Below are 12,024 nucleotides of genomic sequence, written 5' to 3'. Positions count from 1 at the left end.
AACAGGCAAATATGGCACATTGTATTACAATATTAAACATGTATATTACAATATATATATATATATATATATATATATACAGCTGTGAATGACTTAGATGTGATTCTTTGGTTTGGCAACATGTTTCATCCATTCATATCCTATAAAAAATAAAAATGTGGGAAACATTTTTACAAAAAAAAACAAACAATATAAATAAAAGACATGTTCAAATAAGTATAGAAACCAAGTCGAATTTGTCAAATGTATTGAACTGGTGATCACAGTTTGAACAGTTGACAGCTATAGGCCTACAGCTTTAATGCTTAAAACATAACTTGGTTTTTAAATGAAAGAGGGATCATACACGAACAACATAACGGGTTACGTTAACCCTAACCCGTGACAACAGAGCTCAACAACCTATAACAGGGCCTATGCACAGAATGCAGCTATTCAATACTCATTCTTCTTTAAGAATATGAGCATGTCTACTCAGGGGATAGGCGCGTGCAGAGGCGATTCACGACCCTCTCAGCTGGAATTTGGGCATAAGATGAGGTTTGAGTCTGCGTGATCTGCGTGTAGGGAGGGGCAGCAGCCATGTCATTAGCCAGAACTAGCTAGATCTGATGGATTTGGACATAAACGCGAGTGAATTATAACCGGACGCCAGAGAGAGAGAGAGAGATCAGCACCTGCAGCTCTGCCCGCTGTGAGGGGCCGGTGAGCGGAGCAAAACAAACCTTTAGACCTAACACACTTAGCTATGGCACTGTCGCATACATTGAATTATTCCATTTGATAATATGTAATCAACTTAGGCACCCCTCCAAGAAAAAAAGAAAACCTCATATTCGAATACCTGAATAATTTGGAATATTCGAATATACAATTAATCTTTCCCATCCCTAATTGTTAGGCATATATTGTAGGTCTCAGATATATAAACATGTCTATGAAGTGTTTTGCTCAAAATACCACACAGATCACCCATTCTAGCCATGCCTCATATCCCTCTATTTCAGCCCTGTTAGAGAAGTGCTGATTCTGGGTCCGTAGCTTTCAAAAAAAAAAGAAGAAAAAAAGAGAGGAGAGCTCATGCAGGAGGATTCCACCCAGATTCTCAGTTAAACGCTGCCGTGATTAAACGCTATATTATGGATTATAGGGTCGTGGTGTAAAGCCAGCCCACATTTGACTAATGTCGTCATAAACGCAGCAAATCTGGATCAGCTCCGTTGTACCCCCGTTTTTAGAGATGTGAGTAAGGAGAAAAGAGAGAGGGTTGTATTTTCTGACACTTTGTGAGTCTTCTGACACCCCGGGGACACATATTTATGTATAAAAGACATAAAAAAGTGCATTTTGCATAAGAGGTGACCTTTAATATTGAAGCCAGCTACACTACCTCACAGGATATCGATTACCTTTAATGAAAAGCTACTGCACAATTTTAATGTATATAGCAAACTATGCCTATATGTTTCTGTCCTTTTAGTAGATTCATATATAAGAGAGTATTCAAATTTATTTTGTATATTTTATAGTGTGTATACGTATTATTATATACTCTTCTGAATATACATATTGTTTACAGTTGGTATATATGCATTATTCGCTTTGAATGTTGATATTATTTTATTTGTATTTTAAAGACATTTTGTAATTCATGTACAATGATTGTCATAATGTCGAGAGAGAGAGAGAGAGAGAGAGAGAGAGAGAGAGAGAGAGAGAGAGAGAGAGAGAGAGAGAGAGAGAGAGAGAGAGAGAGATATATGACGTCAGAGGTCAGCTGACAGGTTTGTTTTGCTTGCTCGAGCTCGTCCTGATAACAACACAGCGAGAGGAAGGAAGCGGGGACATCAAACCGTCTGTGAACTAGTGTCCTTTACTTTGTATTTTAGCAAGAAGCTACCAGCACGGTTGACAACTGAGACTTTTAAACATCGTTTTTAGCTTTTGAATTGTTGTTTCAGCCGCTACCTCCGTTTTTATCTACTGCCAACTGGTTGACTTTGACGCAATATGCCTTCAGAAAAAACCTTCAAACAAAGAAGGACATTCGGTAAGTGTTATTACGGCTTCTTTTAGCATTTTACACACTCTGCTCTCTGTCTTTTGAGTTATACTGTGTGTTTGAAGCTGTTTATCTAGACTATACAAGCCTGAACTACATTACGTGTATCTAGACAGGCCAGATAGTTGTTGGTTATTATCCCACTGGCGAGTATTAGCGTTCATTTTGTTTAGCTGTTTCAGTTGACTGTTTAAATATATATTTGACTGAAAGAGGGGATAGCATAATGCACGTATGTCTTCGTACAGCTTATTAGACAAACATAACAATATGTAGCGGTCGTGTCAACTTACCTAAAATATAGCAGACTTTATAGTTTTAATAAAAATGGTTTCCACTCGTATATAAACAGGGTTAAGTATAGTATCTAGGCTAACAGATATGTAAGACTGCCATTTGCTGCAGGCCTGTCTCTCCCTGAGTGTCGGTGTGTTTATTTGCATCCGAGCTGTGGGAGAAAAACAAAGTGGTGTCGAAACGCAGGGCAGAGAAAACAGAGCTGCAGGATTGGGGGATGGGACAGTTTGTGGATAGGAGAAGAGAGGACTTTTTTTTAAAAAGGGCACACAGTCAAAATGGTACCTAAAAGGACGAATATTACCTTTTGGTGTCTTTGTGTTTGAAGGGTAGGCCACAGCCTCAATGCGGATTCTAGTTTCGTTTAGGCTTCCCCTGTCAAGACGATGCCTGTGGTGCTTTTACAAATACTCGAATTAGTTTATCGTTTTTCCATTTGCCTTTCTCTGACGTCATACTCTGTGGTGCTTCTCAGTAATTGGAATTTAAATAAAAACCTGCAAGTACTTTAGTATTATTTATTATGAAAATGAAAACTTGTCATGAGCAGTGGAATAATTCCCACTATGACTAAAAGCAGCCGACTTCCTGTTAACATCTCATTATTGGTCCAAATGTGCACAACCAGAGCACGTGAAGAAGGCCGGTCAGCAAAGAGAACATCTTCACGTGTGTTGGACTGTAGCCTATCTGAAAACAAGCTAAAGAATGCTAAGCTAAAGCTTTAAATGACTCTTTATTAGTGTAATACCTTCAGAAACCTAATGAGATATGACCAATACATATTAAACAGTGTAAATACATTTAACAAGTAAATAATTTGGAAATATATCATTATATATCACAACATAGCTTAAAGTGGCGTACTAACTTAGCTGTGTACGTCACCGCTAACACAGTTTTCCATTTTAGTGGTTGTTTATCAGAGATGGAACTCTTTAACTTAAATAAAAGTAGAAATACTGTGGTTTTAAAATACTCTATTAAAAAAAAGTCCTGAAAGAGCATTACAAACAGTTGTATTAAAAGTAAAAGTATAAAGTAGTAGGCCCATGCAGAACGACTCTTTTCACAGTAGGCCTATATATACATGTATTTTTAAACAAATACATGGAAGAGCATTTTGAAGTTGTAGTTTTTAAATCTGAAACCAAATTACCTAGATCTTAAATACTGGGTTGTATATTAGTAGTAATGCAATCCACCTTTCCATAAGCATATTACAGTAGGGGAGAGTGGGGTAAATTGAGCCATTTTTTAGTTATGCTGTCCTCTAAGCAAGGAGAAATAAAAATGAAAACACACACCTATAATTCAGGAAGTCTCCTATCAATGGCAATAATAATAATTAATATTTGATCAAGGGCAGTGAAAATATGACTTCTTAAAAATAAAAAAAAGTCTTGTGGCTCAACTTGCCCCAGTGTAGGGGTAAGTTGATCCAGGTCAGGGGGTAAATTGAACCACTGTTCAAACCTGGGCATACCTGTTCAAACCTGGTCATACCTACAACACATCTTAAAGGTAACTATAAATAACAAACCAAATACAAGCTTAGTTTTTCAAATATTTTTAATATAACTTTCGATTGAATTGATTGATTTTTTTTTAACATGTTAAAAGTTAAAGTAATCATACAAATGGTGATACAATTTCATATATCTTACCAAACAAACACAGGGTAAATTCAACTTTAAATGTAGCCTACAATGAGCTCTTATTATCAACTTCGCCTACTTTCATTCATTTCTCCATTGGATAAACTGGCTCAATTTACCCCAAGGCCCATGGTTCACTTTACCCCATAGCCACCATTTTAGAAAAAATAGCCTAGCATTACAATTCAGTCATCTTTAGCTTAATGATTCACATGGTTTAATACGCTGCCAACACATCAACATATACAATATATGTGCTTAAACCATAGACTGGTTTAAACCATAGACTGTATATATATAAATGGACGTAGTGTCCGTGACGTCACCCATAGGATTCTGCAGAGTTGCCGTGAAGCCCTTAGTAGGCGGAGTCGGCCACTAACGGCTCGACTGTCAGAGTCTAATCCCGCCTGCTCCAAATAAGGGCAAATAGGCGGGACCTGCTGCCTCCGAACTGGAAGTAAACAGAGCTATCTCAGGCTAAGAAGCTAAGCTAACATGAAATACATGCATACCAAGTTACTCCAAGTTACAGTGTAGTTCCTCTATATAAATGTTACATTCCTAATCAAATGAGACAATCTGCAAGAGAATTAGCTATATTTTGTTATTCTTAATGCTTGTCATTCACACGTTGAGAAAAGACGAACTCCACCGCCCGGACTTAACGGAGCCGCAGTGGGCTAGCTCCGGGACGCCGGCTGGAGCTAGCCCCCTGTGGCTCCGTTAGCTCCGGCGGCCACCACTGGGATAATTGGGTCCCCTATTAACATTTGCTCCCGTTTAGCATTATGGGCGTCATAGCCATAGACTATAAAAGTCTTACTTAATAGGCTTAATATTAATTAAACAGATGAGTTGAGAAAAAATGCACCCCCCACACAGTAGTCATGAAGGGGGAATCTAACTATACAGAGAATATGGTTTTTTGAACCACGATGTAAACATGTTTATTTCTGCTGTAAAGTTGGGCATTTTAACATGGAGGTCTATGGAAATTGATCCCTTGGTTCAACTTACCCACTGGCTCAACTTACCCCCTTCTCCCCTATGTGTTTTTCTATGTAAAAAAGTAACAAGGATGAGTTTAAAATAAATATAAAGGTGTAGTACAGTAATTGCCTCTAAAAATGTAGTGGAGTAGATGTAGCATTTCTGAAGCAAAGTACAATAATGGCAATATAGTACTTAAGCAAATGTACTTGAGTAAATGTACTTTGTTCCTTTTTTATATTGTGATAGTCTTTACTAGCTGCCATCATATTTTGGGTATTATCTGGGCACACATTTGGGTAAATTCAGTTTTAAAGCTTCACCCTTTTGCTAATGTTCACTACACACTGCACTGACACACTGTATCCGGGTGTGAACCAGTTCCGGGTGCATATCTGTATAATAGGTCATGACAATGACTCAGGAAATCTTCCAGCTTTGCCAAGTGGTACTGACTATTTCCCATATCATGACACGAAAGACATATGTGGAATACCCCGTATGCTTTTAGAACAACTGCTTCCCATTTTCAGCTTTTGTTCTCTTTTATGACTGAAAAGTGATGAGTCTGTTTGTCGCTTGCTGGGTGCGGTCAAGAGAGTCAGATGAGACGCACACAGAGCTGCCTGTTCCTGGGCGGTGAACTCATCCTGATTAACACAAAGCCATGAAACAATGTCCTATTTCCTCAATTTTGGCAGGAAACTTGTGGCTACAGCAAAATAAACACTTGACAGTTGATTTAATTACATTTCTTAACATTTAGCAAACTAATGACCTTTTTAAGAATGTAACAAGTCTAAATGCTAGTAACTCAAAGTACTCTGACAGACATCAGGGCTGCCGATTAGACATTTGAAATGATCAGGTAAAACATGATTCATTACGATGGATACACATATTGTGGTATACATCAAATACTAATACTACTACGCAAAATAAAAAATAAATTGCCAAATTTGAAGTTGTATTTCAGTATCATTTTAATTTTATCTTTAAAAAAAAAGAAGTAATAATGACAAATGGAATCCCTAATATCGTAAATCATATTGCAATATCAGTCAAAATAACCAAAATTAGTCATTTGTATCCAAATCCTGCAGCGTTTACTGCCTATGACTTAATGGTTCTCTAAATCAATGCTTAGTTTTTTCTATTTCTACCAAAGGTTAAGTCAACGTTTAAAACTGATGGGAATGATCATGATTTCCTCATGCTCGAGTTCTTTGATTCATCCCTTTTTGACCATGAGACTGTTGATGTGAGTACAAAGTGCAGTAAGCCCAGGGTGTGATTTGTAACCTAAAATGGGGTTAAACCTCAGAAAGGAGGGGCTACCACAGCTCATTAGTGCCTAACAGATCCATCCAATCAGTAGCCGTGTTACTGACCTGATCTTTTGAGTAATCATTGTGGAGGAAAAACTCTTTAGCTGAGATACTTACACTTGAGCATGATTTTAAATTATGTAGCTTATACTGAGGGCATTTAGTGAATAAAAAGGGTCATTGTTGTATCAGGAGTTTTGAAAAAACAAACAAAAAAACTGAAATTAGCATGCTAACTGACTAGCCACAGAGGCAACAGTGAGTCAGTTCTGTCCAGTGGGGGCCCTATTGTGCTGTTGGGGTTTACCCTTTCCTGTAGTGTGTTATATAGGTTTTTGTGCATGTTAATAGTCTGCAAAGGCTCCCACACACTCGCCCCCCCCATGTTGGAAACGCATCCATTGGACTCCTTTGATACTTCCATAACATAATGACATCACTATGTAACTCTTGCGCGTCTACTGGCTAGCGCTCTAACACATTGTACGTGATAGGCTAAGGGGCGGGACATCTCTTAGCAGTTGATAAATCACAACAGAGCCGGCCAGCTAACCAATCAGAGCAGACTGGGCTCTGGTTTCAGACAGAGGGTGAAAAGAGGTGCTGCAGCACAGGCAGTCTGAGAAACATAAAGAGCTTTTTGAACATGAAAGCATGGAGACATGTCCCAGTAGAGACACTACATACTGATATGAAGCTGGAAATGTGCAGCAACCTGAAACATCTACAGTAGAAAGCAACAATAATAGAGTAATATTAATCTAAAAAAACGTCCTATATAATTGTAGAACAACAAATACAGCTCAATCTTCAAGTAGATTTAGCTGATACATATTTTCACTTTATTAAGGATTTGAATGTAGGCGTTTAGGTATTTTCTCATATTATATCTTAATAATTTGTTTATGTTTTCAACAGGGCGCCTCAAGACATTTTCTGTGTACAACATTTAATAATTCCCCCAGATGTTTCTAGTATTGAGAATGTAATAGGAATTGTTATGAATTGATTTCAAAGCACTGGGGTCTGTGTTTCTGGTGGAGAGAGAATTTCTGGTATAACCTGCCTGTAGGTTTGTTTACACCTGAGTATTTGTGTTCTCTGTTCATGACTTTGCATCTGCTTTGTCTATGATTGTGTCTGTCTTCATCAGTGCTAGCCTCTACTGACCTGCTTATCTTTTGTTCTGTTACTTTGCATTAACCTGAGTCTGTTTCTCTTTCCAACAGAACAAAGAGTAGAAGATGTGCGACTGATCCGAGAGCAGCACCCCAACAAGATACCCGTGAGTTCTGATGCACTTGCAATCATTGAGTGTACACCAAAGCTTATACAGTGAATACACTGAAGCCACATGTTTCTCAAGCCACTTTGAGAAACACTTGTAAAGGCAGAAATGTCTGAGGGTGACGTGCATAACGTCGTGCAGGAAACGCGAGTAAGAACAAGAAAATCGTACTGCAACGGAAAGTGTTACCACAAGTTTCCTGGGTGTACTCTGAACTGTCTTTTTAATAGTTTAAATGTCGATTGTTGTCAGAAGACACATTTCTTAAAAGGCCTTGTGCTTCTTGACTTCTGTTTTTGAGATGTTATTGTTGCATTGAGGGAGATTATTCTAAGTTTATTTCATATTTTGTCAGTGGTAGAGGAAGTATTTAGACCAAACAATACAATTATTCTGTTACAAAAAAAGTTGAAAATGTTACTTAAGTTAAATGATGCAGGTATAACTAGGACAATCTACTTAAAGTATAATGTCCCCTGTGAGTGGTATACTTTCATATATTATATCATTAGGTTATTTTGATTCATTTTTAGGTGGAGCTCATATTTAACTATTTTGTATAAGACTGCAAGGAATGATTATTTTTCATTATGGATTAATATGAGTATTACTTTATACTTTGATGTTTATAAGGTTAAAGGGTTATAAAAAAATCAAGAAAATAGTGAGAATTATTGTCACAATTACCAGTAGCCTAAAGTCACACCTTTGATATTATTTGTTTTGTCCTATCAGCACCTTAAAATTATAACAACAATACATTAAAATGGTTCAAATAATTTAAAGATCACCCTTGAAAAAGAGGTCTTTTGATCTCAAGGGGCTTTCACCTGGTTAAATAAAGGCTACAAACAAACAAACAAAAGAAAATCATAAATCTTGACATTTTGGTAGCGTAAAAATACTAAAACTTAGTTTTTAAAGTTGCTCTTACAGTCGAACTCTACATAACTTAATCTCTAAAGTAACTAACACTATCAGATAATGAAATGTAGTGGAGTAAAAAGCTCACTGTTTCCCTCCTAGTAAAGGAGGTTCCCTAGGTTACTAGGACGTTTCCCTCCTAGTAAAGGAGGTTCCCTAGGTTACTAGGACGTTTCCCTCCTAGTAAAGGAGGTTCCCTAGGTTACTAAGACGTTTCCCTCCTAGTAAAGGAGGTTTTCCCTCCTTAAAGTTGTATTTAAGCACAGTACTCTAGTACAGGGGTTCCCACAGTGGAGGTCGGGGGGGTCGCGAGATGATTACAAATGAAAAAATTTAAATAAATAAATAATAAATTAAATAACAAACTGGTTTACAAACTGCCAAGTCATGGTAAATGATGACACCAGAGGCAGATGCGCTGTGTAACTGTAAGGCAACTCCATCGGCCGGCCACAGTGGAGGAGGAGGAGGAGGGGGGGGAGGAGGGGGAGGGAGGGAGGTCTGTCATGCAGCAGACTGTATGACAGACAGATTATAGTTTTCAGAGCAGAACAAAATTAAATAACCGGCTTTCTGGCCAAACAGAGGGTGAAGCACTTATAATACTTGCTCAAATTTCCCGTTTATTTTTCATGTATATGTAACACAGTAAAATTCATATTGATTATCCTTATTTAATCGAGCAGTTTTTAGCATAAATAAAAAAATACAAACAAATTACACATACAAATATCTAACTTATCATTTGTATTGATTAAGTATTAATCCGCTGATTATTCTTTGATACACTGTTTGGTCTTCATCATGAAAACTGTCAGAATCACAACTCTCCCAAGCTCAATGTAACATCATCAAATGTCCTTTTTTACTACTCGAAGTTCAAACCCCAAAAATAAATAATGTAATGTAGGACAAAGAATTTGTGGATTTTTTACGTATTACAAGTAAAATATAGATTTCAAAAATAGTAGAGACTATTTATCTTCAGCAGGATAATGTCCACATAAGTGTCAATGCAAGTGCCAAAAGTAAAAGGCTAATGTTAGGCTTTGAAGGATTTCATTATCAGAATATCAGTATCAGAATTCCTCTATTCGCCCCGCAGCGGGGAAATGTACGCCATCACAGCAGCAAACACCTGTAGCAACACTCTATATGACTGCCATGATCCTCCCCCACCTAACATACTGTATGAGCAGCTGGATCCCAGGCGAATAGCACAACATGAAGGCCTATCCTGTCACTTCACAAACAAGCTCTCAAAGTTTTGGACAGAAAGCCTAAGCTATACCACCATTGCAAAATCCTGGACAAACATAACCTGCTCAGCTGGGAAATATTTTAAAACACACCGTCTCATTTTTAAAATTCTAAACGGCAAGGCACCCCCACCACTCTGCACTTTTATACAGCAGAACCATTCAAACAGCAGAACCACAAGGTCTGCCCTAAGAGGGGACTGTAGTCCCTCTTAGGTCCAGTTCCTTTGGCAAACACTGCTTCTCTGTGAGGACACCTACACTCTGGAACACAACACCAATACACATACGCAATAACACCTCCTATCATACATTTAACCACAATCATAAGAACTGGCTTTTAAACAATCAGAAATGTGAACACTTTTAAGTGTATCAAGGTATGATGATATTTCATCTGTTTGCATGTGTTTGTTCCTCTCTATTGTTGTACTGCTGGTGTCTGCTGTACTCTATTTCATTATGTTTTTATTTTCTAGTCTTGTGGTCATTTAACATCTTGCCAAGGACAACAGTTGAAAATTAGCCTGCTGGCTAATACTGGCTCATTTACAGCAATGTGGATTAATGTGCACTGTCCTTTAAATACAAACAAACAAACAAACAAACAAACAAACAAAGATACACTGCAGGCAAAAGGGATTGGAAAAAACTAGACTTGTATATTGAATTAAAAAAGCATGTTAATAAATAAAGTAATGAAGGAGTCTATAACGTTAACGGTTTGTAAATAAACTGTAAAAGTAGTAATAATTGCACAATAATTGTTTTTTGATATTTACAGAAGCGTTCTTGCACAACATTGGTGTTATTGTCCTTTTTTAGTTTAGTACTCTCATTTAGTCACTTGTTAGCACCGCCATTTTTCAAACACATGTGCTTCAGATATTCACCAGTAGAGTATTTACTGACATATTTCATGTTGTAGAACAAAATGTAAAATATCTTGTAAGCTTGGGTTAACCATCACTTCCGGAAACTTGCAGAAAACCATTGACTGTGTGACGAGAGAGCCTGGCAGTGTTACAAATGCTCACTCATTTCAGGGTTGAGGACTCATTCCTGCACCACTGTATTGATGTCCAGCACTTAGGAACTCCCAGAAGATGTCCGACAGCTCCCTATCACTTACATTGAACAAGGATTATTATAGCTTACACAGTAAGACAGTGGATGGCTCAGATCAGTAACTGAGTGTTTTGAATTGTATACCCTCCGTCTGTGCAGCAGGCCTCAGTGGATTAGTGATACAGCAGCACTGTGCCCTCTGTCAGGGAGGGAGCGCTCTGTGCTGACAGTGCTGCTTTAAAGGCCTTCTCTCTAACCTGATTACATGTATCACTCAATGGAAGATTCCATGTCCGTTGCTCAAGCAGAGCCATTCACGAGGACAGGGCAGAGGGCCATGATCAGTGTTTAGCACCTGATATGTGTGACTTCCTCTATCTCGCACTATTGATCAGGGACTCTGCTCTAAAACAAGCAGAGGAACTACAGATTGCCCTTTGAATAGAAGAGTGTGTGTGTGTGTGTGTGTGTGTGTGTGTGTGTGTGTGTGTGTGTGTGTGTGTGTTGTGTGTGTGTGTGTGTGTGTGTGTGTGTGTGTTGTGTGTGTGTGTGTGTGTGTGTGTGTGTGTGTGTGTGTGTGTGTGTGTGTGTGTGTGTGTGTGTGTGTGTGTGTGTGTGTGTGTGTGTGTGTGTGTGTGTGTGTGTGTGTGTGTGTGTGTGTGTGTGTGTGTGTGTGTGTGTGTGTGTGTGTGTGTGTGTGTGTGTGTGATTCATGTATTGTGTGTGTGATTCATGTATTGTGTGTGTGATTCATGTATTGTGTGTGTGATTCATGTATTGTGTGTGTGATTCATGTATTGTGTGTGTGATTCATGTATTGTGTGTTGTGTAGGTGATCATTGAGAGGTACAAAGGAGAGAAGCAGCTCCCCATCCTGGACAAGACCAAGTTCCTGGTGCCAGACCACGTCAACATGAGTGAGCTCATCAAGATCATCAGGTAACAACTTCAGTCCTCTACTCTCTGCTCCTTCTCTTTCTCTATGTATTTTTCCTTTAGTCCCTTTCCTGTCATTTACTTCCTGTTTGTACTCACCTTTCATTTGTTATCACTGCCTTTGTTCTCTCATTTCCTTCCTTTTACCTTCCCTCCCTTTTCTCTTATTTTCATCAAATGTATGGTACTCTCGTTTACTTTACTATTCCCT

The 12,024-nt window shown here is 38.2% G+C and overlaps 1 protein-coding gene across 1 annotated transcript; it reads left to right on the top strand.

Moving 5' to 3' along the window:
- Nucleotides 1-1,771: 1,771 nt before the first annotated feature.
- map1lc3b (microtubule-associated protein 1 light chain 3 beta) lies at nucleotides 1,772-12,018 on the top strand (the record flags this gene model as incomplete). The annotated part of the gene is given in 3 exon segments (XM_034205871.1): nucleotides 1,772-2,050; nucleotides 7,568-7,623; nucleotides 11,710-12,018. Coding segments are annotated over 3 exon segments (405 nt in total), but the record flags the coding sequence as incomplete, so codon positions are not given.
- Between the last annotated feature and the right edge of the window lie 6 nt (nucleotides 12,019-12,024).

This window comes from Gymnodraco acuticeps, unplaced genomic scaffold (assembly GCF_902827175.1).
Source record: "Gymnodraco acuticeps unplaced genomic scaffold, fGymAcu1.1, whole genome shotgun sequence".
Taxonomy (NCBI): Eukaryota; Metazoa; Chordata; class Actinopteri; order Perciformes; family Bathydraconidae; genus Gymnodraco; species Gymnodraco acuticeps.
Note: the sequence above shows the minus strand (reverse complement) of the source record. Positions and strands in the feature narration are given on the sequence as shown.